The 26906-nt window shown below is 51.1% G+C and overlaps 1 protein-coding gene across 1 annotated transcript; it reads right to left on the bottom strand.

Moving 5' to 3' along the window:
* Nucleotides 1–209: 209 nt before the first annotated feature.
* On the bottom strand, nucleotides 210–26906 carry CALB2 (calbindin 2). The gene is made up of 11 exons (XM_028097202.1): nucleotides 26813–26906; nucleotides 15590–15666; nucleotides 12974–13063; nucleotides 10372–10452; nucleotides 6735–6791; nucleotides 6059–6136; nucleotides 5508–5563; nucleotides 5135–5174; nucleotides 4847–4900; nucleotides 4189–4260; nucleotides 210–326 (listed from the first exon to the last, which is right to left on the bottom strand). The coding sequence occupies exons 1-11, from the start codon at nucleotides 26904–26906 to the stop codon at nucleotides 210–212; spliced, it is 816 nt and encodes a 271-aa protein (XP_027953003.1).

Consider the following 26906-nt stretch of genomic DNA (forward strand, 5'->3'; position numbering starts at 1 on the left):
CCAGCTGCGGGCAGAGCAGCGTGCCGGGTCGGGTCAGGTCCGGAGGCCCGTCAGCAACCCACCCTCCATCTCCTTTCCTGTTCTGCAGGCTGGTGTGTGCAGGTGGCGGGGGCGGAGGAGGGGCGCTCACGATCTCGGGGTCGGGGAGAAGTGGCAGGGCTGCGAGGGCAGGGTTTGGGGGAGGCGGAGAAACAGCCCCTGGCCCCCCTTTACATGGGGGGCTCGCTGCAGAGGACAATCTCCAGGTCCTTGCGGTAGAGCTTCCCCGCTTCAGCCAAGGACATGACGCTCTTTTTGTAGGTGGTGAGCTGTTGAATATTCATTTCCTAGGAGACACAGGGAGAGAGTAAGAGCCCCTCACTGGATGGCTCCAGCGGAGCATCCCATCTGCTCATTCACAAACACATCCGCCAGAACCTTTCTCTTGTCCCCATCCCAGCAAACATGGGCTTTGGAGTCAGAAAGTCCTACATTAAACCCTCTCTCTCTTACTGGCTGCATTGCTTTGGGGAAAGTATTCATCCTTTCTGACTTTCAGCTCAGCTGCCTCATCTGTAAAATGGGTACAATAACAGGGTCTGCCTCACAGAGGTGTTAGGATGGTTAGCTGAGGAGATGAACTCGAACAATGCCTAGCACAGCCCCTGACACAGCATGCCCTCTGAAATCGGCTAGTCCCTATCTCTGCATGACTTGTATCAAGTCCCCGGCTCCCTGGGCCTCTTGTACTCCTCATGGGTCCTTGCAGGTGAGGAAGAGAAGGCAGCGGAAGCTCCCTGGTCTTGTCTGCCCACCCCACGGACCATACTTTCCTCAACCTCACCCAATTAAAGAAGGAATCCTAACTCCTGCCTCCCCAGCAGCAAAGCTCGCCTGCCTACTTACTGTTCACTGGCTTCTGTGGCCTTTCACAGGCCATGAGGACAGGTGACCCACAGACATATGGCCACTGTCTCATGTAAAATGGAGGCCAACATTAAACAGAACATCAGTACCAAATATGCCTTGTATTGAATGCATGCTTTACAATAATTGATTTGGATACAAATAACCAATAGGTCTGAAATACAGCAAAGCCATCCATCACTTATACTATCTTTTTGTCTCCCTTCCTCTCTCCCTTGCTCGCACGCTCCCTCCCTCCCCCGCTCCTTCCCTCCTCTCTTCTGGTCTTGAAACTGTTGGCAGATCTTCTTTCCTCCCTTCCTCCCTCCCTCCCTCCCTTTCTCTCTTTTCCTTTTTCTTTTTCTTCCTTTCTTTTCTTCCTTTCTTTCCTTTTCTTCCTTCCTTCCTTCCTTTCCTTCCTTCCTTTCACCACCCCTTTCAGGCTGATGGTCTTTATCTCCTTTCAGCTAATGAAAAAACTGAAGCATAAAAACTATGGTATTTGTTAAAGGACTGGACCAACTCTACCGCCACAAATATCCTTAGTTTCCTGAGTCCCGAAGTCTACCTAATTCTTTGCCTGGCTCACCTGTCCTCAGTCACCTCTTTTCTTGGTGCTCAAAGGTCAGTCCTTTACTGTGTCTCAGGACATCCCCTCAGTAGATTCCTGGTTTTGTGCCACCACCCACCCTGAAGGCACTTTGTAAGCATCGCTAGCTTTGGGGAGCATCTTCCCTAAAGTTGGGAAGTCCCTGGAAATATCACCTAGTTCGTAATACTACCTACCATTCAAATTAGGAGCCAAGGAGGGGACCCCATATATCAACCCAGAGCTGGAGAACCACCCGCCCCGACTCATTGTGGCCTCAAGAATCTTAGCAGCATGAAGGGAGAGGGCTGCTCACTTTCTAGAAGTTCTGCTTGAAGCTGAGGAAGGCTTTAGTGAGCTGCAGTGGCCTCAGGAGTGGTGAGAAATATTGAGGTTTGATCTCACCAGCCTGTCCCTCAGGAGCTTCAAACATGAATCTGCTCAGAATCCGTATCACAGACCTCGCACCGTCCAAACGGCATGTGCGTCTGCCATGGGGGTTCACAAAAAACAGCCGCTCCCTTCCCAGCATGGGTGCTGCTGCCCCAGTCCCATGGCTCACTCCTGGTTCAGGCTCTCCATCCCCGGCGGCTACATCCTGAGCTTGGTACAGGTGGAAGACTCCCAGGTAATCAACTCTATTAATATCTCTGTTCTCCACCCTTCCGAGTTGCTTCCTAACCCCAACACCTGACTGTTTTTGTTTCCATATCTCCAGTGAACCTGTGTGGCCACAGGAGTTGTATTTTGTGGTAATTAGGAAAGAACCTAGGGGCGCCTGGGTGGCTCAGTTGGGTTAAGCCTCTGCCTTCAGCTCAGGTCATGATCCCGGGGGTCCTGGGATCGAGCCCAATGTCGGGCTTCCAGCTCATCAGGGAGTCTGCTTCTCCCTCTGCCCATTCCCCCCCCCCACCCCGCTTGTGCTCTCTTTGTCTCTCTCTCTCAAATAAATAAAATCTTAAAAAAAAAAAAAAAGGAGCCTAGTTAGGCGATGAGCAGAAAATTCAGGTCACTCCCAAGATTTAATGCTTGCCTTCAGGGTCGAACAACCTCAGGTGTTGAGCTGGGCCATACAGAAAATAATGATGCCTCGTTAATACAATTACAGTTAAAGATATTTTCCACTAGGATGCCCAACACTCCTTGGACACATTAAGGGCACATAAATAATTTTCTCCTAGAGTTTGGTGCCAGGAAAGAGTCTGCTGAGTTCAGATACTTGGTGAAGACCTCCTTCTTCCTAAGAAGTATGTGCTTACTTATAATTCATTTTCTGCCTCTTTCAAAAAAGCACTTGTAGGTAACAAGAAAAAATAAATGTGGGATGAAAGAAATGAAGAATGATATTCAGGACAAAGATGAAGTGGTCAGAAAGCAAGCAACTGGAAGGGGAGACAGACTCAGAGGCTGCAGTGAATTTTTTCCCCTGAAACTGAACAGTAAATTTAGCTTGTGCCTGGCAGCCAAGGCAGTTAAACAATGCGAGGAACTATGGAGTGTTCATCATCTCATTAAAGAAAACAACAAAACCATTTGCTCAGAGAAAGGCATTTTCCAGGAGGTGAAGGAAGGTGGCTGCAAAGACAGCAGTGGGCTCCCGGTCCCCCTGCCGCCCCCACCCCCTGACCCCAGCCCCCCACCCCCCCACCCCGCGATGAGCCCGCCGGCGCCTGCGGTCTATCCTGGAAGCAACACCAACCAGGGGAAGTAATAGTTCGGTTCTCTGTCTTTTGCCTTTTCTTTGAGGGGAACAAATGCTTCCGTGCTCACCTCTTGCCCACTTCCAGACCCTGCATTTATGTTTTATTTTTTATTTTTTAAGATTTTATCTGTTCATTTGAGAGAGAGAGAGGGAGAAAGCATGCATGCACCAGCTGGGGGGAGAGGCGGAGAGAGAAAGATCTTCACCTCCCACCGGCCCCTTCTTTCCCAAATCTCTCCTTTTTAAAAAAATTTAAATTCAGTTAATTAACATATAACATATTATTAGTTTCGGAGGTTCTCCCAAATCTCTCCTTGTGGGAAAAGTCTTTTCTGGTGGTGGTCAGGCTCTCAGTGCCTCATCATTGTACCACTCCCGAGAACCAACAGGGGGAACACCCCCGAGGAGCCATTGAGGGATGAACAGATGAAAGGTGGTGGACACGAACACTGGAACATTACTCGGCCTTAAAAAGGAAGGACGTCGGCATTGCTACAACATGGGTGAACCCGTAGGGCATCATGCTCAGTGAGGTAGGCCAGTCACAGAAAGACAAGTCCTGGATGCCGCTGTTTCTAGTAGGTGCCTAGAGCAGTCCACTTCGAGATGAAGTAGAATGCTGGGGGCCGGGGGCCGGGGGAGGGAGGAATGGAGAGTGGTCGTTTACTGGACGAAGAGTTTTGGGGTTTTGCAAGAGGAAGAGGGTTCTGGATGCGTGGTGGTGAGGGCTGCACAACAATGGGGATTTACTGAATAGTGCTGAAGTGCACGCTCAAAAAATGGTTAAGACGGTCAACTTTGTGCTAAGTGTATTTTACTACAATTAAAAGAAACATCAACCAATCAACGAAGCATCCAACCAGAAACAAAACAACAGCCCCCAAACTGCGCTGCGTAGTTATGGGTGATCAGAGGAGAGCAAAACGCACCCCACGTTCTTTTCCCCCCTCCCTCAGGAGCCTCTCTCCTGCCCCAGGGCCATGTCCCTAGGCCTCGGGGCTCAGTTGCTTACCTTCTTGTTTTTCTCATACAGGTCCTTCAGAAGGGCATCCAGCTCATTCTCATCGATGTAGCCGCTGCCGTCCTGGTGGTGGGGAGCAGGGGCAGCACAGAGCTCTAGAATCAGGCCCCATCACCCCTGACCTGGCCTCCCGATTCCCCCAATGCAAACCAGGGAGCCTGCAGAGTCTGACCTTCCCTCTACTCTGCGCAGAGGGTGTTCACACCGTGCGGTGTTAAAATAACACCTAACTGCTGACTTCCCCAGCCGAGGCAGGAACGGGACGCTTCAGGGCAAATGTGCATCCCGGTGTTTTTCATTTGCATTGAAAATATAAATGAGGTTCCAGAAGCATTTAGCTAGCTCCCTAAGATGTCAGGATGAACACAGGGGCTATTAAATGCTTACCCCCCATGCTTTGGTTATAAGGGAGACTATTGGAGCCACACAGGTGGGGGCGGCAAAGGAAGGGGTGACGAGCGGTAAGGGGGTCCTCTCCCTCCCAACTTCCTAGCAAAGCACTTGGCTCCGATGCGAAATTATGAGCTGGTGGCGACGGAGCAGCACTGAGCTCCTCCTTACTCTGAAGGACAAAGCGGAGCCATGTGTCTGGGGGCTCCCCTGCTTATGGGGCCCCTGCTTTTACCTCCCACGCTGTCGTCCCTTTTACCTTGTCATAAAATGTGAAGATCGCGTTGAACTCCTCAGAGGTCAGCTTCATGCCCTGTAAGGCCCGAGGTATTAGAGAAGCAAAAGCCTGGGTGTGTGTGTGCGTGCGTGCGTGTGTCTGCGCGTGCACATATATGTGCGTGTATGCATGCGTGTACAAGTGAGCGAGCAATGTGCCTGCATGTGTGTGAGCGAGCGTGTGTGCTGGAGGGCGGACAGGAGGGTGGCAGAGTGAAGTGCGTGGGGATGAGGGAAGGGAGGAAGTGAAGAAAAGCAGAGGCTCTTTTACCTGAAATTTAAGCAGGAAGTTTTCCTGTACAGGCAAGAGTCTGGAAAGGAAGTGTTAGAGCAGAGCTTAGGAGACAGGGCAGAGGCCAGAAAAACGGGGGCGTGGGGGGATGTGGAGGCGGCACCCGCAGTTCGGGAAACCGTCTCTGAGCACAGAGGAACTAGTGGCAAGTTCTACAAGGAGGGAGGCGGACACACTGAGGTGCTGACACTCTCTCTAGCTTGGTCTTGAGCTTCATGACACCTGACCTGACACGTTTCCCCAACCCCCCCCAGCCCCCCCCCGCCGACTGGTCTTCGAGCCAGGGAGGGTGGCAGGAACAGTCTGCAGAGGCCCTGGGAAAAGTGACCCTGGGGTGGGCTCAGGCACTTACCGGGACATCTCTGAGAGTCCCAGCTTGCCATCCCCGTTCAAGTCGAACATCCGTAGCTGTTGGGGACAGACAGAGGTGCCTGGGTGATTTGCTTTGACCTCTCCTGGGGGACCCTGACCTGCCATCCCCTTGTACTGAAGAGGAAGGGAGATGGGTGGGTGTGCTCTGCCCCCTCTGAGGTCCCCTGGAGGCCAGAGACCAGCATGGTCTAAATGGGTCCCTGATCCCCTCTCCCTTTCTTGGGGCGAGGGCCCCAGAAGCATGGCCGGCCAGCAGCAAAGATCCACCCTCTCCAAGCCCATCCTCTCCCAGAGCTGGGGAGGTTGTCATGGAAACAGATGCTCCCAGTCTCATCCTAGCTCAGTGAGGATCTCAGACAGAGGGGGTGTGGGGCCAGAGACCAGCATCCCTTTTGCCAGTTGCCACTGGGAGTCACCTCAGCGGGGCCTGAAGATTCAGCCAACAAAAGACCCTGGAGACCCAGAATCCCACTGGCTTGGGGCCCCAATCCTGTGCCTCTGGAGGGGGGAGGGACACTTCTGCCCACTCACTATGGTTTGGGTGTATTCTTGCAGCTTGGGTTCATCATATGGCCGGTTCGCCTTCTTCAGCAGGTCAGACAGAAATCCCTAGAACACAAAGGTCTCTTCAGAGCTCCTGACTCAGGCAGCCCCTCCCTTGTACTTGTTCCTTCATTCAGTCAACATTGTTTTCCGAGGTCTACCATTTGTATGACTTACATTTCTCCTAATTCTCTAATCCCTAATGCTTGGGGAATGACCATGAAGGCCTGGAGGTAGCTCCTGGATACAACTTCAGCCCCTAAGAGAGGCGGTGGAAACTGGCTTTGGCACCTCAGAGAGCCCAGGACACAGGGCTAAGCAGTGCCTGGGGATCCCTAGTTCCAGAGGAATGGTGGGGTAGATGCACAGGCCAGGAGGCCCATCTGCTGGAATCGCCTTGAAGGTGCCTGTCCTGGGCACTGATGTTCGAAGGAGTGTAGTCCGGTTCCACCTCCCTGGCCCTGCATCTCCATGTTACTCGTTCACATGGCCGTCCTGAACACGTGCACCAATTCGGAGCTGGGCTTAAGTGTTCCTGAGCAGACCATAAACCCACGTTCCTCACCCAACATCTCATCCATCCCCAGGTTCCTTAAACCTACCACCACTCCGGCCTCAGGCCCATTCTCTGTGCCTTCCATACCCTCCCCAAGGCCCATCCTACCTTGAGCTCGTTGGCTTCAATGTAGCCACTTCTGTCTGTGTCATACTTCCGCCAAGCCTGCAATGGGAATGCCAACCTATTTGCGAAGACCTGTCAACATCTATAGGCCTCCTTCCAATTCCCTTTAATGGACCAGTTTGGGTCTTGATGTTCAAGAATATTACCGGGGGATGGGGACATGGAGATGGTCTAGCCCACTCCCTTCCATGTCGCAGATGAAGCAATGGGGGCAAGTGTCTTGGCCCAGGTCACACAGAGAAGGAAAACAAAACAAAACAAAACAAAACACTGGGATGATGTCTCCCTACTCTAACTGGTCTGGGTCTCTTTTTGGATCATTTTGTAACTAGGGTTATGGTTTTCTTTTCTTTTTTTGGACAGGGTTATGGTTTTCTAAGGTGCTAGCCAAGCAACTTCTAGCACTAGGATCTGGTGGATCTGATTTTTGCTGTGGGTATACAGCATGTTCTTTTACTGCTCTGGAAGTTTCTCATTCTCTGGGTGGGGCCAGGGGCAAGGGTAAGAACCTTCTGGAAGGGGCAGACATAGGCTTTGGTTCCTTGTCACTGTACTCCCTCGTCCATCCCTCCATCATGGTGCACACGGCATCCACGTCTGAAGGCGAGAAGAATTGGTAGTGTCGTCAGCTTGTTTAGGCTCTCCCAGGCAACTCCCCATCTTTCTGATAAAAAGCGTTCCTTTCTCTGTTTTTTTAAGGAAACCACCCTCTCCCTGCTCAATCCAGAGGGCCCCATTTTCCCAGATCTTTGATCTATGTTGGTGCCTTTCAAGGCTTCTTCCCTTGACTTTTCCTCTCTTGTCCCTCAGCTCCAAAGCACACACTGCACACGGGTGACACCCGGTTCACTGAGGATCAGCAAGCACTAATTATTTTGCCAAACTTGGGTCCCCTGTGTCCCCTCCTTTCTCCATGTCATGTCTCCCTTTTATTGTCTGGAGGCTGAGTTTATAGATATCCGAGGATCTTTTTTCCATACCAGTAAGCAAGGCTGTGTAATTCTTATGGGATTGTGGTGGCTCAGGAAATTTGGTAGTTTTTTTTTTTTTTTGGATGCTGATTTTTTGAAAAGTTTTGAGACATGAGTAAACCCCAGCAAAAGGGTAGATGTATACCACAGACAACTTGGGTAGATGGTATTTGATCAGGGGAGTGTCTTTTCTCTGGGGGAAAAATGCATTGGTTCCATCCAAATATTCCTTCCTGTGCCCAGAAAACCTGCCCTTGAGAAAGTACTAATATGTGCAGATTTAGAAATATGACTTCACCAACCAACTGCATGTACTTAGTGCCTTAGAATTTAGTTCATCTGCGTCTTGACTGGGAAAAAAGGCAGACACCCCCTAAGTTGCCTAAAAGGAGGGTAACCTGGGTGTGCCTGGTGGCTCAGTTGGTTGAGCATCTGCCTTTGGCTCAGGTCATGATCCCAGGGTCTTGGGATCGATTGGGCTCCGTGCTCAGCGGGGAGTCTGCTTCTCCCTCTCCCTCTGCTGCTCCCCCTGCTTGTGTTCCCTCTCTCTCTCTCTGACAAATAAATAAATAAAATCTTTTTTTTGAAAAAAAGGAGGGTAACCCGAAGGGACCCCAGTCCACTCAGAGCAAAGCATCGCTTTGCTTTTTGCTTTTCTTTTGGGAGAGATCCTCCGAGCGGGTCTGACCTCCCTCCCTCCCTGGCCCCGCCTCCATCCCCCAGACTCGCCCTGCTCACTTCTCTTCCCACCAGCACTTTGTGCTCCTCCATCAGTGGGTCATTCTCTTCCCATTCAAGGAAAAGAGTTCAAGGGACCTGGGCTTTGTGAAATCTCAAAGAAATCCTGAGGCATCGCTAAAATTAGAAATTACAATGTTGTGCTTAGCAGTGGGACGGAGCTATCTGTCCGCACTAGCCTTTCAGGAAGGCACAGGGACCAATTCATGTTTCCAGCTGATAAAAATGGAACAAATGGCCAGCCCCAGGGGGGTGGTGCTGTGGGATGGTGGGGTCTCGGGAAACTCGGTTGGGGGTATTGGCTCAGCAGTTATACTGTAGATTAAAGGATAAAGACAGATAAGAATATGGAATCATGTCAATGACACAGAGAGAAACCACTAATGACTTTGAGAGAGGGGGACAGAGACAGAGAAAGGTATTTTTTGCTTCTCTTTAAGCATTTCCAGCCCCCCCGCAAACTATCGTCATCCCCATTTTCCAGATCAGAGGTGGGATAGAGGCCAATCTTTGGCTGCCTCCCTGCCCATCAGGGAGGGAGCCATCAGGCATAACGCTCCCTTTTCTACAGACAGAAAAATCGACTCTCACAAAAGCAGTACTCTGACAAGGAGATGCAGACCTTCCCCTCACCCCCCGCCCCCCTGCAAGACAGGCAAGAGAAGGACTAAGAACAGAATCCAGAATGTCAATGACCAGCTTATGGAATCTCGCCATCTCGCCATCTCGCCATCTTGAAAAGCCTGGAGAAAATCCTTTAAAGCACCATAAAATTAAATCCATATCTGATGCTTAGGCAAGCTGCCGCTTAAAAAATGACTTTTCTGCCCTGAGAATCAGTTCTTTCCAAGCAACTTTCTACCCATGTAGGGAACTCCATGCCATGTCGGTTTCTGGACTAACTCTCCGTTAGTTTTAGGCAGTAAATCACGGAGAGGGGATTACCGGTGTCTGGACATGGATTTAACATGAGAAATGGCAACTCAAGTCAAGTTGAAGGCCAGTCATTATCAGAGCAGACAGTGTGGGGGGGGTATCGGTTAAGTTTCCCTCCGAGGGACACACATATTGAACAGCGAAGGTGCAGAGTCCAGAAAAATACCAAGAAATAATTGGTACTTTGCTGGGTATCAGGATTAGTCATGTATTTGGTTGAGTCATATGGAATTTCCAATTTTTATAAATCAAAAATGGTCAAATATTAGTGATTTCACATGGTTTCATCTATCGGTTGAATATTACTAAAAAAAAACTACGTGAGTTTGGATGGTCTGTTTCACTTGAGGATTTCAAAGAATTTCTGTTGCACAGATCTATTTTAAAGGGGGGCACTGACGTGTAGACCACAGTTAAGAATCAGAACTGGAAGATACTGCAAACTGGAATCCCCTCGCCCCCCGCCCGAGCTTTTCCAACTTTGGGATGGCACATAAATCCATGCTCCCCACACATGCTCCTTGGAGCCCTGACTTCAAGGGACATTGATGTTATTGAGAACACAGTACGTGAGATCTGGAAGCCAAATGACGTGAAACAGACCTCTTCACTGCAGGATTTCTCAGAGACTGTAAGATGGAAATGTCCATGACCAAGTCCCAAAGGGGAGATAAGTGTGTACATAGCATTTCCCAAATGTACTTGCCCACATTTACTTCTCATTGTATCCTGCACGCTTTGACGTGCACATATCATTTGGGGATCTTGCTGAAATGTAGATTTCTGCGTGGGTCAGGGACTCTGAGTTTCTCACACGCACTCAGGTGATGGTGATGCTGATGGCATTGGTCCAGGGACCATGCTCTGAGTCTTGGAGTTCTAAGGGGTTTAGCATCGCCCAGGGGACCACTCCCAGGAGGCATTGGGGTGGGCCTGGCTCTGAACATGGGAGAAAGGCAGCGCCTTGGCCTCACCTCCATAAACTCGGTGCTGGAGCCCACGTGCTGCCTAAAGCACAGAAGGAAGTTCTCCTCCGTTGGCAGGATCTGCGCCAGCTGTGGGGGCCAGAGAGCGACAGAGACGTTAAAGGGCCCTGCCAGGGAGCAGAGCAGACTTTCCTGGAGGGAGGATGCTGAATGACCAGCGGCAAGGTAGCGTGGGAGCTGCATTTTGCTTTTCTTCCTGAGAACAGCCCTTCAAAAGGGAAGAAGGATGTTCTGAGAAGTGGATCTGGGTCGCCCCACATCTTAGGTGTGAGCAGCTAGAGGGACAGACAGTGGTGCCACTTTAAAAATGCAAGTATCCGGTCTTCAAAAGAATAGTTAATAGGTGATTCCATCTATATAATATTCTAAAAAATGCAAACTAATCTGAGATGAGTGTTTGCCTGGGATTTTTAACCGCGATAGAAATGCGGTATCTTGATTGCGGTGGTAATTACATGGCTGTGCACAACGTCTAAACTCCCAGAACTTGGCTCTTCCAATCAATGCAGCTTATTGTACTTAAATTATCCCTCAACAAATCTGATTTTTAGACAATGCAAAAATACCCTAGTTCAGCAAACACGGCTGGCTGTTCCGGACATACTTTGCTCCCAGCTTCCTTGGGTCACAGGCAAATCCTGATTGGTCTGAGTCAGCTAAATGTGCCAATCCTGTTTCCCTTGCCAGGGATTGGCTTATGAACAGGCATGTGACCTAGTTCTGGCCAATGAGATGTGAGGGGAGGTCTGCTAAAAGTACTCCTGGGAAAGGTCTCCTTGCTCCCAGGAGGGGCCAAATGAGATGGATCCTTCCTGCATACGGACGGGGGTGCGTCCGGATGTGATGGCTGTAACAGGAGCCCAGCCTGAGGATGAAGCTATTTTGGGGGGCAGAGAGCTGCAGAGAAGCAGGGCTGGGGGCCTGGCCTCCTTCATCTGGAGCCAACCCTTCCCGTGGCTTGTCTCATTAGGAGCCTCTCATGGTTTAAGCCAGGAGTAGGTAAACAGTGGGCCATGAGCCAAATCTGGCCCAATGCCTGTTTCTGTAAATGAACTTGTCTTGGAACGGGGCCATGACCATTCATTTACATACTCTCTATGGCTGCTTTTGTGCCACAGTGGCAGAGTTGAAAGAATTGTGACAGAAACTATATGGCCTCCAAATCCTAAAACATTTACCATCATCTGGATCTTTCCAGAAAAGAGTCTGGTGACCCCTGGTTTAAGCCCATTTGAGCCCATTTTCTGAGACTTGCAGCTTAGACATCTATGCTCTTGGTGCCCTTCCCAGATCCCCCCTTAGCTAGGCTGGTGGCCCATCCCTCACGCCATGAAGGACACTGGCTAATGGCTCAGAGCTGCCCCCTGCAGCAGAGCTGCCCTCCCACAAACCACCTCCCTGACCTGGAGGGGGCAGCCTGTATCCCACGACTAACTGAACTGGGGGTACAAAGGACCACCCCATCCCTTGCCCCAAGGTGAGACCAGCTCTGGCACAATCCACACGCCAGAGCTTGCCGTGAGATCAGGCCAAGACCCAGCTCCAGCTGAGACTGCGTCCTTCCTTAGCTCCTTCCTCTGCCTCTTCCCTTCTGCTGAGAGTTCTCTCTCCATAAATCCATCCCATCCACTTGAATCTCTGCCTCAGTCTCTGCTTCTGGGGCACTGCCCTGAGGCAGCATCCCACCCAATCCACCCTGGGAGGAGCTATGCCCTCATTCCTGTACTGCCACCATTATTCCTGAGCCCTGGACCACACATCACAAACTGATGGCCACAGGCGTTTGGTTAGGCTGGCACACACATGCATATGTACTGTGTATGTATGTATGTGTGTGTGTGTGTGTGTGTGTGTGTATACATAAGTTGTTTAATTAAACAAGGAAGCCATTAAACGGAGGTGGGCTTAACGCCTTAGTAGCCTCCGCGAGCAAACCCAAACCGAAACTGAACAGCCGACAAGGTGCTCTCAAATAATGCAGCCACTTAAGCTCTAGCCAATCAAATGATTCCCTTGCTCTGCTCCCACCTCTTCTCTATAGGAATCTTCCGCAGCTACTGTTGGTGGAGTGTTCCTAGCCACCTCTGGTTTAGCACTGCCCCATTCAAATCAATTTTTGCTCAAATACACTCTTTAAGTTCTTAATATGCCTCTATTTCTGTTTTAGCAATATGTGTTTATGCAAATATAAACGTGTGTGTATTTATATTACGTATATATGATACGTGCTATATATGCAAATTAGATGTTTAAAAATTAATTAATTAAAACTGTTGCCTTCGGATGCTTTCGGCGGGGCACGAACTCTCTTGTTCTCCAGCTGTTGTGCTCCTTCCTCTCTTAAGCTGGGATCCTCACCCATTTGCAGTAGCTGCTGGGACCGTGACAGCACATAAGGTCTCCATCCCTGTCTTAGGCCAATGTTTGTTGCTTCTTTCCTCGTGAGGCACAGAAAAAGTCCCGCCTGTTCTCGTTGGTCAGCCTAAGTGCTGGAGGTGGGGTGGGGGCTTCCAGACCACCCCCCATTTAGAGGCCCAGAAGGACACCTGTGCTTGGTGGAGTAGCTCTTAGCCAGGACGGTAGGACTCACCTCAGCCATTTCGATTTTGCCGTCCGAGTTCTTGTCATACTTCTGCATGAACTCCTTCATCTTCTCCCCAAAGTTGTCACTCTTTGACATCTGAGGAAAGACAGAGGGGGGCTGACTGGGCTGCCGGGCCCCATGGGAACCACGGATCTCTCACCTGCTTGGTGTGGTAGTGGCGTGAATCATTCTGTGCCCCCAAATATGGAGGCACGGAACCAGGCTGGGCTGATTCTCTGAGTGGTCAGGTCTGCACTTTTCTCCTTCCCAAGATCCTTCCAAGCCCAAGCAATCTCTCCTTTGAGGCTCGGTCACATGAGGACATATACCCCACCCCCATGCAATTCATGCAATCAAACATGTCCTCTGCCTTTGAGACAGGATTAAACCACAACTGTATCAGAAGGGCAAGGACTTATTTCTATCACTCCGATGTGAGAACTGAGGCCCCAACATTTTACCAAGGCAACTTCTCATACAAGCCAACTTATTCCACAAGGAATATACTAGCACTATCCTAGAGCAAGGTAAATCGCACATTTTCTTCTCTCAGGTCTAAAGGCAATTCATGACCTTTTTCACCCTAATTTTATGCCAGGAGGGAAGGTGAGGAGAAAGTCTTCATAAAGCTGAGGGGTAATTTCAATTATCCTTTAGATTATTGTGACTACTCCAAAGGCAGACAACTTCAAAATCTCCTTTAGCCCATCACTACCTACTTTAAATATAAGGCTCTCCAAAATTCTCCAATCTTAGCCTGTCTTGGGTGCTGCTGAATAATTCTATGCATTAATGGACTCTTCCTCGTCCCTCACCAATGGTCAATCTGCTTGAGCAGCTGAGGCCTCTTGCCTTCTCTGATGACTTCTGGGTGGGCTGGGGGCTTCCTCGGATTGGGCCCAGGAGAATTCTACCCATTCTTCAGGTTAGAGTCTTTTCTGTATACCCTTCTACTGCTTTCTACCTGGGAACCGGCTTTAATTTGCCACGATTTATTCATCAGTATTTATTGCCTTACATTTACAAGTGTGCACGGAATGTTCCTACGCCCCTATCTCAGATGGGGTCAGCCAGTTTAGCTTTCACAGCAGCCCCAGTGAGGTGAGTCGCCTGCCCCTTCTACACTTCAGTGCAGGCTGAGGTGAAGGGTCTTCTCCCGAGGTGACCACCCGGTGTAGCTAGAGTTGGAACTCGTGGTGCCTGCTTCCAAGGCCAATATTCCTTCTGCCCTATAACAGCTGCTCTGAACGCCAGTTCCGGATGGTGTCAGTTGAGATGGTTGTTGACAGACTTGAGAGTCACCCCTGAAGCCATCTGAGGAAGGGAGCGACTAAGATTTCAGACTAGAAGCACTTCATCAAAACCCATTCCCCCACCTGCCCCAGGATCCCAGATTCAGTTTTGAAGCCTGGGTTTTCTGTGATGCAGGTTTCTTTATCCTAGTAATGAGGGGTCATAGGGGAACAGTTGATAAACAAACCCATGAATCATCGCCATCGCCTAAGCCCATGGCCAGACCCCCCCTCGCTGGGGCACTCTGCTGGGCTCTGGACCAGAAGCTCACCGGTGGATTTGTGACTCATCTCCCAAAGTGCCCCATGAAGACTTGCTAAGAAGCAGCGGACCGGCCAGCAGAAATGCAGCTGGGGAGAGTGGGGAGACCCCCAAAGGACCAGCGGGAGCTGGGCGTGGTAATGGGTCTGACTGTGTATCTTTGAGAACTAGACGTGGGAATCCCAATAAACTAGTTCCAATTACCTCAGCTTTTCAGTATTTCAGACAGTCCTCCCAAGGCTTCAGTGAATTTAATAGTGGCAGCTCGTGACTACGGGCCCCACAGTGACCCTACCATGAAGGGGCTGGGACGTGATTTGGAGTCGCTTCAGGCAGGTGAAGAAAGGCAGTCTGACACCACCACAGATGAGGCCAGTAGGTACTACCTGGTTCAGATGCTGGTTTGGAGTAATCCTGTGTTCCTCTAGGTCCTTGCTGAGGATTCCAGATTCTGTTGGTCTAGAACAGTGGTTCTCTGGTGGGGATTATTCTGTGCCCCCCACAGGGGACATTTGGTGATTTCTCAAGACATTTTTGATTGTCACAACTTGGAGGGGATGCTCCTGGCATCTCATGGGGAGACCCAGTGGTGCTGTTTTGTATCCTACAATGCACAGGACAGCCCCTCCCCACGACAAAGAATTATCCAGCCCTGTCAGTAGTGCCGAGGCTGAGAAACCTCAGTCTAGAATACAGACACTTCAAACCCCTGAGGCATCCAATTGAGTCGTGACCCCCCCCCGAGAATCTTAGGAAAAAAAAAAAAAGCTTTTATACACATATACACAGACACAAAGCTTTGCAGTTTTGGGGGGTTCAGTAACCCCTGGTATCCATTCATGAACACCCCTCAATCCCAGACACCCAAAGATATTGCAGGAAGATTCTCTTTTTAAAGGATGATTCCAATTGAAAAAATCCTTACAAATAAAAGAAAAACTTGGAAGGTCAAGACCAGAGATGCCAGGCTGGCTTAGGAGATGCATAACTTGGGGACAGACAGTGCTGACCAAAGCTGCGATCAGGATGATAGAAAAATCAAACAATGGGACAGAGTACTGGGCTTACCATGCCACATCCTTTTCTTGCCTTCTCCAGCTCTTGGAAAAAGTTTTCTAGCTCTTTACCTTCAATGTACCCATTTCCTGTGAAGAAAGCAAAGCAAAAAAAAAAAAAAAAAAAGCAATTGACCTCAGAGCTGAATAGTAAGACTGATGGGGGGTTGGTGAGGGGATGGGGAAGTCAGGGGCTTCGTGGAGAACTCCTCCCTGGTCAACAAGCAGGTGTCTGGGTTGGCCTCGGATCGTGCAGCATTAGGGATGCAGGTCCTGCTTTCAACTGTACGGCTGCAAGATTAGTCACCGTGTGTCTTTGGGGTATACTTTCAGTAGTCAGAGAACGCTGGGAGAGACCGGCATCTGGGCCAAGCTGGTAGAAGTGGGCCGAGCCGGAACCGTCTGCAACTGGCTGGGAAACCACTAGGAGCTGGGAGAGAGAGACACAGAAGGACTGTCCCCAAGAGCCTCCAGAAGGAAGCATGCTGCCTACACCTTAGTTTTGGACCTCCAGCCTCCAGAACGGTAAGAGAAAAAAAACTCTGTTGTTTTAAGCCACCCGGTCGGTGGTACTTTGTTACAGCAGCTCTGGGGAACTAGAAAGAAAGAAAGGCAGAGCGTCTGTCCTTTGGGCTGGGGGTACCCGGGAGTGTCAGTCACCAGGATTATGCAGAGGGGAGGCGACCCACTGCAGGGCCATGAAGAGAGGAGGCCGTGAGGTTTGTGGACGCAGAGTAAAACCCTGTTCTGCTCACTCACTACCTGTAGGACTTTGGAAAAGTCATTTAACCCATGTCAGCTGCAAAATGAGTTTTGACACTGAAACGGGATTTTGTATGTAGAGCCCACCAAGCCACCCATTATGAGGGGACGGTAAATGTGGCTCTTATTCCAGTTCAGTGACCACAACCTGAGGAAAAGATGGAACGAGTTGGGGTGAAAAGTGCAAAGATCAGGACCGGGCCCCAAGGTCAGCGCCTGACTTTGAAGAGCACATAAGTGGCAAGAGGCCCTTTAGGTTCTCAAGTCTTGAACCCAGAAGGCCTAGAGACTGGGTGAGCTGAGCCCACGGCCAAGGTCACTAGTCCCTGCTGTGATTGAGAGGAGGCACTTCTGGGTGGGAAATCAGACAGAGCGAAGACAGTGCTCCCCACATTCCCCCAAACTGGAATCTCCTGGGATCATTAAAAAAAATGGATTTCTGACTTCCACCCCCAGACATGCTGATGTAATTGGTTTGGGGTGTGAACGAAGCATAATGAGTTTTTTTGTAAAGCTCCCCAGGTGATTTCCATGTGCAGCAAGTTTGGAAACCACTGGCCTAAAGTCAAGTTTCAAATCTGATTTAAAATGATTGAGCAAGGTGCCTATAGAGAATAGTCACCTGGTAGCTTTCTTCAAGGGCAGATGGAATTTCAAACGAAACAAAGAAAATAAAAAAGGAGTATTTATCCTGGCCCTTGGGGGTGGGATGGGGTGGGGGTTCTTCCCACCCTCTACCCCCTGGCATCCCCTGAGAATTTTCGATTCCCAACAATCGAACCGTGGAGGCGCCCCCTAGTGGAGAAGATGCTACAATAAACATGCATGGAGGATCCCGGGAGATAAATGATGTAGTTTTGTCTGCAGGGAAAAGATGTAATTGTATTTAGCGGGTGGAGGAAGGGGACTTGAGCTCCCTTTTTTCCCCTGGCATAGAGTGGTCATCGTTCTTGGGACAGTTGGAATTTCGCGAGCGTGCATCTAATGGCCCGTGAGGCTGGCTGGAGAGGGGGCGTGAGGGCCAAGGGTTTTCTAGGCAAAAGGCGGTCTAGCTGCTGGTGCCTCCGAGTTGAAGGAACAAGTACTTTTTCTCTTCCTCATCAGTCTCTGCAATGATCTGGAAGGATGGGTTTCAGCTCTGACTGGCACGCCTCACCAGCCTGAGAGCCGACCCTGCTACGAAGGGGGGTGCGGGCAGGTTACCCACACTTCTTGCGGAAGTATCCACACCCACTTCTTGTCCTGCCTCTTTTACTCACTGGTTTGCTCTGGGATGCCACCTCTCCAGACCTGTTTCCTCACCTATAAAACAGGGATAAGGACGGTGCCTTCCTCCTACGTTTGGCAGTGAAGACCCCCACGGGGGTAAAAACACATGGAACGTGTTGGCCCGTGGTGAGCCTCCAAAATGCCAGTGGTCATTACCACCACGGCTGGTGTTTCTGCTGGCTGCCCAGGCCGGGGAACACCTTGACCTTGGGCTGCTTGCTTTAGGCCGAGAAGATCTGAGGTGCAGGAGGAGGCCAAAGCAGGTGCAGCCAGCACTGAGCCATGTCCCATTGAGCAATATGAATGGGAAAAAGAAAAGTAGAGAAGTACAGGGGCGCCTGGGTGGCTTAGTCGTTAAGCATCTGCCTTCGGCTCAGGTCATGGTCCCGGGGCCCTGGGATCCAGCCCCGCATCGGGCTCCCTGCTCAGCGGGAGGCCTGCTTCTCCCTCTCCCACTCCCCCTGCTTGTGTTCCCTCTCTCGCTGTCTCTCTCTCTCTCTCTCTGTCAAATAAATAAATAAAATCTTAAAAAAAAAGTAGAAAAGTACAGACCTGTGGGACCCACTTTTTCCTTGGGGTTTCTCTGAAACTTACAAAGAATAAATGTACTTACGTTTATTCTTGTTCGGGAAAGGTTTAATGGTGGTTTAATAACCTCCAGAACCGGTCAGCTAGCACCTTGCCCAGCAGGAGACGTGGACACTTGTGAACATCAGGATACAACACTTCTAATTTTTCAGAGCATATTTGCTTCTTTCTTTGCTTCAGGAGATAGTTTGAAACCTCACTATGTGTAAGGCCCTGTGTAGGTTGCCATTGGGGGTGGGTGTGACAATGTACAAGATCGAGCTCCCGTCTTTCAAGTTGTCACACTCCTTCCAGACACACAGGATCATAACAGGGCAGAGTAGAATCCTCTTCTTGTGACAAAGAAACTTGAGGCACAGAGAAGGTAAGCAATCTGTTCAGGGACACGCAGCAAGGCAGGACCAGAACTGCAGTATCCTAATTCCTGATCTAGGTTTCGTTCATTCATTCACTCATTCATTCATTCAACATTTCTTGAGCATCCACTTTGTGCCTGCTGTATGCTAGGCACCAGGTGTGTCAAAGTGAGCTAGACGGGGTCTGCCAGGATGGGGCTTATGTTCTAATGGGGTGGGGATGGGGCAGGGGCAGACAAATAGCAAGGAAAAGGAAAGATGGTATAATAGAACGGAGACGGGCTTCCAGGGCTACTTGATGGGGAGGGCAGAGAAGGCCTCTCTGAGAAGCCCCAGCTCCTAGGCAGAGGAAGAGAAGGGGAAGAATGACAGCAGAGGCAGTGGGGAGGAGCCGGGAGAGTGCCACGGTAAAGAGGTCCCCTCCCTGCACCCACCCTGCACGGCCTGAGCAACCTTCTAGGAATCCCACCACCACTTCCTCTCCGTGCCCCCAACAAAGAGAGAAAAGGTAGCTCAATTCAACAAACCTATACTGTTGCAAGTAAACAACAGTTTGACTTTGTCCCCGGTGCTCAGGGAGCTATAGACAAGTCCTAGATATGGGCTTATTCCCCAGGAGCATTCATGGTCTAGTGGGGCAAAGCAGCCAAACAAGAACAACCAGGATCTACCAGCTGAAGGCGGAGGGAGCGGGGCAGAGATCGGATAGGGAGGCAGGGGCTGCGGGGCCGGGAAGGGGCAACCTCCTCACTGGGGAGAAAGGCCTTTGCTACTTGGTCTCCCTCAGGGCAACCCCCATCCACTCCCCCAGGCAGCTGCTATCCCCGTCTGGAGTGGAGGACGGGTTGACCTCCATCCTTCCAGGGCGGACTTCAGCACAAGAAAAATGGATTACTTTTTCTAGACCCTCGTATCAGGGCTTTGGGGTGACTGGCCACCAAGCAAATCTCCTGTGGACAGGCATTGATAAGAATGTGGTTACCATAGCAACCGCCACTCCTTACCTTCCTATCAAACCACATCCTGAGAACATTAGGAAGAAGGGGCTGGGTGGGAGTCAGGGGCCCTGTGTCTTCCCTTATTGTACTCTTGCTACTATTCTTCACCACCACTGTGCCTCAGTTTCCCTCAGTTGAAACAGACAACAGTACTTGGGGGCGCCTGGGTGGGTCAGTCGAGTGTCTGATTTTGGCTCAGGTCAGGATCTCAGGGTCCTCCGATTGAGCCCCTTGTCTGGCTCCTTCTTCCTGCTCAGTGGGAAGTCTCCTTAACCCTCTCCCTCTGCTCCTCCCCAGCCCTCGTGCCTGCGCGCACGCACGCTCTCACTCTCATAACCAAAAAAATCTTAAAAAAGAAAAGTGAGACACTTCTTTACAATTAAGCTGATCACAGACACCTGGAAAGCCTTGACCGAAGGATGCTCTGCCCCCCGTTGGAAAGAGGCCTACCTACTTGTTTCTCACTGAGATTCATATGTACAGATTTTTCTAAGAGTTGAACAGTAAGAGGTATAATTCTGCCACCAGCTCTGTGACTGTCCATGTGACGTGGAGCAAGTCAATCTTTCTGAGCCTCCATTTCTTTTTTTTTCTTTTTTTTTTTAAAGTTTTTTTTTTTAAGATTTATTTATTATTTATTTTGAGAGAGTGAGAATGAGAGAGAGAGAGAGAGTACATGAGAGGGGGGAGGGTCAGAGGGAGAAGCAGACTCCCCGCCGAGCAGGGAGCCCGATGTGGGACTCGATCCCGGGACTCCAGGATCATGACCTGAGCTGAAGGCAGTTGCTTAACCAACTGAGCCACCCAGGCGCCCTGAGCCTCCATTTCTTGATCTCTAAAATGGGTATAACTGTTTATGCCCTTTCTGCTTCATAGAGCTGTTGTGAGAGTCACACAAAGTATTGTTGTGAGAGCATTCTGGAAAATGTAAAATCTCACATGAGTGGAAAGCATCATTTTTTAACCTCTGTCCTCTGAACCAGTCCATGGCTTTAAACTCCTCAGCTCATTGTAGAGAGTACTGGTTTTCAGCCCAGGCTGTCTATCAGAGTCACCTGGAAAGCTTTTAAAACAATACCATTGTCTGGGCCTCACCCCTAAAGCTTCTGATTTAATTGATGGGGTGGGGACTTCTCGGGGGCCTGTTTTCAAAGCTCTCTAGGTGATTCTAACGTGCAGTCAGGGTTAAGGACCGTTTTATGGTGAGTCTCAAGTGTTAAGGGATGCAAGAATTACCTGGGGATCTTATTAAAGTGGAGAGTCTAATTTAGCAGGTCTGGAGGATGAGGGCTTGCTGTTGGAAGTGGGGTCTGTGGAACAACAGCATTGGAATTACCTGGGAGCTTGTTAGAAGTGCGGAATCCCAGTCCTTACCCAAGAACTCCGGAGACAGAAGTGCTGGGAGTGAGACCCCGAAATCTGTTTTCACAAGGCCTCCTACACATTCAAGTTTGAGAACTATGGGCCTAGCCTCAGCAGCACTCATCAGTCCGTGTTTCCCCGTGAGGCACAGGTTAGAGAAATCCAGGACGGGCGTTGCCAAGTTTCAGACTTCCTCGTTAAGAAAGTGTTCCTGAGACCAAGCCACCTGGTTGTCTATCTGGAGTTCAGATTTATGGAAAGGCAAATAGCCCTCTATCCCCGAAGCCTGAGCACCCTTCGGGACAGTCAAACCCCACCCGCTGGGGCCAGAAATTGGCTTCCTCCAGTTCCGCCCTGATATTAATATTACTCTCCGGGGTGCGCACCATTTACAAGGAGCACCCCCCTCCCCACCTCATCTGCTCTCCAGGACCCAGCCAGGTAAGCAGACAGGTGAGGGGGCTGGAGAGGAGGAGTTTGAGGGGGAAAGAGATTAGTCACAGCCTACAGCGTGTGTACCGTTCATCCCAGGGACGACCTCTGCCCACGCCTGCATTTGTCGTGGCTTCTCTCTGTCAGTCATATGCGCGCGCGCACACACATGCACACGCTCCCGCGTGCACTCCTGCACACTCTTCTCCCAGCGACTTCCAGGGCTGAAAAAACACAGAACGTTCAGATCTGACTTTTAAAGTCTGTGTTTCTGGGCCATGCTGCTTCTGGAACAGTGGTTCTGAAGCTGGGTTGGGTCCTCTGAGCCTGTGGACATCTGGCAGCCGAACGCTGGGCCGGTTCCCAGGCTTGGGGGAGGCCAGAAGGCTAGGGCAGATTGGACAGCAGAGAGCCAAGGGGGAGTGGGGGCAGCGCCAGGCGAGGCCAGAGGCCCCAGATGGGCCCGGCTGGGCCCAGGAGGGCATGGCATGCCACGGGCAGGAGAGCTGCCAGGAGAGGCACTATTTTCGAAGAGGTGCACACCTGCTCTAGTAATTCGGGCTCCCCAGGTGTTGGAAGAGAGTTCCCCGAAGGGTCTTCTTAGCCCTGGAAACTTCCCTCAGGGCTTCAGCCAGGACAGCCACTTAAGTCTGGAGGGGAATAACCATGGTGAGCGGGCAGGGACACAGGCTCCCTGGGCTGGTGGCTGCTCCTGGCGAGGCGGGCTCAAGCTGTCTTGTTTGTGAAAACTTGTCCCCGGGCTGCCTCCCTGGGGAGCCCCAGCTCCCCACAGACACAGAGCCTCCCTGGCTGGTGCAATCATCCCCAGGGGCATGCTGTGGGGCCCAGGGCGCCCACAGAGGCCACCAGCGCAGGGCCACCCAGCACGCTGCAGACACACCAAAGGGCACTGTTAGCAAAGCATTTGGGGGTTTGGGGGTGAAAGCGGAGTGAGGGACTGATTCCTAGGGCTTACCCCGGTCGGACAGGAGGCTGCTCCCAAAGAACCCCACATCCTGCCATCATGACCCCCAAGCCCATCCCTTGCTGTCCCAGATGAGACACACAGACCCCACAGAGATCGGCGGACAGGGTTAAAGGACAGCTCCAACCTCGGCTCCCCACACCAGATCCCTCTGACTTTCTTGTGCCAAGAAGTGATGGTTTTTAGGAGTCCTATAATCATTTTAGGAATAGCACAATAATACTACCTTGTACATGTTATAGTGTTTGTGTAAATACTTTATACCAGGTATTCTGGAACCGTGTTTGGGCAAGTCTTTTTTTACTGTTCCAAGCGCCTTCACTTAGTATCCCAGTGCAAGCTGCCCAGACCTCTCTCCACCTTGGAGAAGCCCTGTGGCTTCGCTCTCCTCCCCTCTCCCTGCAGGCACACTTAGCTGTGAAGCTCTGGGAGGCCTGCCTGGGTGCTCGGGTCTGATGGGTGTTGGTGGTGCGTGGCTTGGGGGGATGCTTCTGTTATTACCATCGGGTGTAGGAGGACAGCAGAGGGAAGACAGGGCAGGGCCTTCCTCTCAATAATTTTCAAGGCCTCGGGGTCCCCATGAATGGGGAACAAGGCTCACTCCCTGCAAGAGGCTTTGAGAACCCCCCGCGTCACCAGGGCCATCTGGAGGCAGGCAAATGCCCAGAAGTCTGGGCAGATTCCCACACCTGCAGATATATATCTTTTTACATCTTTACTGTCTTGCAGATTCACCCAAGAAACATAAGCTCTTATAAAATTTTCAAACACTCTGGAAATTAACTTAAAGCAAATGACTTTTAATTTTTACCTCATCCCCTCTGTAGAGAGAACCACCATTTTCTATTCCCTATAACATGTGCTATCTTTCAAATATCTTCCAGCATATGCGCTTCGTAAATAATGAAAATGGGTTCATACAGTAATAGTGTCCTGCTACCATTAAAAAAAATCTTAATAGTACATCTTGGACATTTTCCCACGTCAATGGAAAAGCTCCACCTCACTCTGCTTGGTTGCATAATATTCCCCTGTAGAGATTGGTATAATTCATTTTTCTCCTCCCTGGTGAAGCACATTTCCCTTCAAATTTTCAGTATTCCCAAGAATTCGGTAATAGATGCCCTTGTTCCCCCAACTTTTTGTACACGTAAGGGTATATCTATGTCAGACAGATTCTGGGGGTGAGTGGCATTCCCTGTTTGGATCCAGGTGTCTGCTGGTCTCTGGGAGACAACCCATCTTGTCCCTGTGATTTCAGTGGCTTCTCAAGGCTAAGGTGTTTTTCCCTTTTGAGCCACACCTTGGCTCTCCATGGAAATTCCTACTGGTCATCAGCGGAACAAGAACCCGGTGGCCCGTCTGATCAGAACCACATGGACAGGCGAGTGTGGGCTCCAAGCGGGGCATCCTGTAGCTGCTTGGATCTTGCAGAGTGAGGACATTCCTGACAAAGAAGTTACCAGGCTACGCTGGACAGGGACTTAGACATGGAGGGCCATGTAAGGGTCACTCTGAGCATGGAGGTGGTATGTGGGTCAGAGCGTGGGTTTGACTACTGTCTTCTCTACCTCTGCCTTTGAGAGATGACATCTGAATCCTCCCAGATGTGTGGCCTCGGCTCACTGCTGAGGGAGCATCCAGGGATGGAACAGAGCACTAGGAGATAGGATTCCTGGTTGCGCCCCCACCCCTTTGCCGTGTGATCTTGTGAAAAGAACTTTGCCTCTTTGAGTCCCAGTTTCTCTCTCTCCAAACACCCTCTCCTTCCTTTTTCCACAAGACTGATGAGGATTTTGAAAAGAATCTAACTCTTAGGACAAAGTCACCGGAATGATGCTTCCTCCTGGTTAGGAACGGGCTGAGCCCCCCGCCCCATCTCCACTTGCTTTGGCATCCAGCTTCTCCTAGGGTTGCCTTGTCTTTGTTTCCTAGAGGGTCCAGGAGGAGTGGGACAGTGGCTCCCTCCCCCAGGGGCTGTGCCTAACTGGGCTCCAGGGACCTGGAGGGCTGCAAAGGGGAGTCCTCCCAGAGCTCTTTAAGTTTGTAAGTGGCAGGGGGACTCCGTAGCAGGAAAAAAACCCGCATGATGAACACAGAAGCCAGAGTTAGTAAGGGGGAGGCCCAGATAGGGCAGGGGGTGCCTCAGGGGAGAGGGGTGAGCTCTCTAGCAGCCTTTGCATGTGTGGGAGGGCTTGGGTAGGGAAGTTATAGAGCAAGGCAGTCCACGGCCTAATTCTGGATCCTTCAGTAGAGCTCCAATTTGGCTGTATCCTCATTTTCCTAAATCACCTCTGTGCCATGTCTGGCTCTGCAAACCCCTCTGTCTTCTTTCTCTGTTAGGTCTGGGGCTCCTCCTTGGGAGCTCCCTGAGGCAGTGGCCAGAGAGGGCAATGGGGTGTCTGGTAGACAAGGAGCCAAGAAGCAAGCACGGAGATCCCCTTTCACATGGGAGCAGGAGGAGCCAGAGGCTTTGCGGGTGTTTGCTGGACTCTGGTCTGGTGCTAGCTTAGCTTTGCTCCAGGCAACAAAAGGACCCCTTTCTGAGATTAAAGGAACAGCTCATCACCTCCGAGGCTGGGGGTGGTAGAAGCTCTTCTGTGGACAAGTGGGAGGGAAACTGGTACCTATTGTCATGGAAAAACCCCTCTTCCAACCCAAACACACGTCCCAAACCAGGGAATAAACACTGGCCAGGAACCAGCCCCACTACTACCTTGCTATATACAGCCTCAGAGAACTCGCCCCTCGTGCCTCTGTCTTCATCTGCACAAGGAGCACCTCGCCTGCCCAGCAGCCTCACCGGGACTCCAGAAGGTGCGATTGTGTTTGGAACAGTATGAGGTCTCAGATAAATGTAAGGGTTTGCGTGATTATTGAGAGTGCTATTGGTTGTCCCCACGAGGACAGGGGGGAAGTAGAAACTATGGAGCCCTCTGTTTATTATAGCTGACTCATCTGGCAGGAGGCCGGTGGTATAACCTTGGCCACTTGGTAACTTTCCTTCAATCATGCAAGTCTCTGGTGCAGATAAACTTGCAGAAGCATCCTTAGGGAATGTGCACGTCATCTGGAATACTAAGAGGCTGCACCTTACAGCCCTTTCCACCAAGGCACTTTTATGGCACAAGCTGGGGACTGGAAGTACAACCCCTCTTTGTCCCCATTTTACAGATTTAACAACCTACCCACCTCCTTCAGTAATTCACAGGCAGACCACTGTCCCAACCTGGGTATTACCTGCCTGGTCCTCTGCCTGGCTCTCAACCCTGCTTTCTCAGGTGGCTCTAAGGGAACAAAACTTGACTCATTAACTTTACTGGGCTTTAACCCTTGCCTCTCCAAGCACTCCGGGCAGAGGGCCTCTGTTTAGCCACCTGCATGCCCTGCGGAGGTGAGGCAAGGAGGAGAGAAGAATTAAGTGAGCCACCGCTGATCCTCCCTCTGGTTCCCATCCCCCTCACTGTCACTCCCAGCATTAACACCCGATGCCACCACCCTGCCAGTGATCTGAGATGCCTGAACGTTTGGGATGCCCATCCCAGCCAGGACCTCAGAGAAGGGAATTGATCACTTAGTTTTTTTGGAGGGGTGGAGAAAACGTCTCTAGCGATATCAGAAGCTCCTAAAGGGGGGGGCCTCCCTTTATGCCTGAGTCAGATCATCATAAACTCTTGGAATGCCAGCCCTGGGAGACACCTCCTATGGTCATTCAGTCAGGCCCTCGATTTTTGGGTGAGTCAGTGTCTCGGTAGGCATTTAGGATTGTGCCTCCCTCCACCAGAGATGTCACCCAAAGCACCCAGGACTATCACCATGAGGGAATATGTCAGGCTGGTCCCACAACCCGGCCCCCACCACACCCACTGCTGCTGTGTAGGGGACCCATTTGCCCAGGGAGGTTGGGGAATGGGCAAAGGAAGCCCAAGGGATGTTCAGGGCCCCGAGGTCACTCTCCACTCCCGCTCCCAGCCAATTAGTCTGGGGAGGCCCAGGCTTTCCCTTCAGTATCCCCCAGCTCGCCCCAACCTCCAGGACAGTGGGTGGGGGGCGGGCTAAGCTGGTATTAAACAAAGGGAGAACCCCACGAAAGAAGCGAGTGGGCTTTTGAGACCTGTGGCTGCAGTAGCTGAAGGCAGGCCATTACCTTGAAGAGAAAGGCGGGGAAGATAAGATGGCAGGGGGAGTCATGGGGAGCCTTGCCCGCCCAGGCCTCCTCTCTGGGAAAGCTCCCACTTGCCCAGAATGAGGCTGCAAAAGCTGGTGGGCTCTCTGCCGTCTATGTCAGAGAAGAAAAGTTGCTGACAGTTGTCACCTGAGCAGCGCGGGTGTCTCCCAAACTCCAGACCCCGACCTCAGCAGGCTTTGGGGCCCAAACACCCCCCGGGGCAAACGGACGCCTGTCCGCATCAGCGCTGTCCCCTTCCCCTCCACCGCAGGTTCCCTGGGGGCGAACGGGCACAGAAGTTGAGAGATCTACTGACCGTCTGCGTCAAAGTGCTTCCAGATTTCCAGGAACTGGGACGCCGTCAGCTCGGCCAGGTGCAGGTAAGGGGGCTGCTGCTGCGGGCTAGCCAT

Source organism: Eumetopias jubatus, unplaced genomic scaffold (assembly GCF_037043125.1).
Source record: "Eumetopias jubatus isolate StellerSeaLion01/CBP00866 unplaced genomic scaffold, mEumJub1_p1.0 scaffold_10, whole genome shotgun sequence".
Lineage (NCBI taxonomy): Eukaryota > Metazoa > Chordata > Mammalia > Carnivora > Otariidae > Eumetopias > Eumetopias jubatus.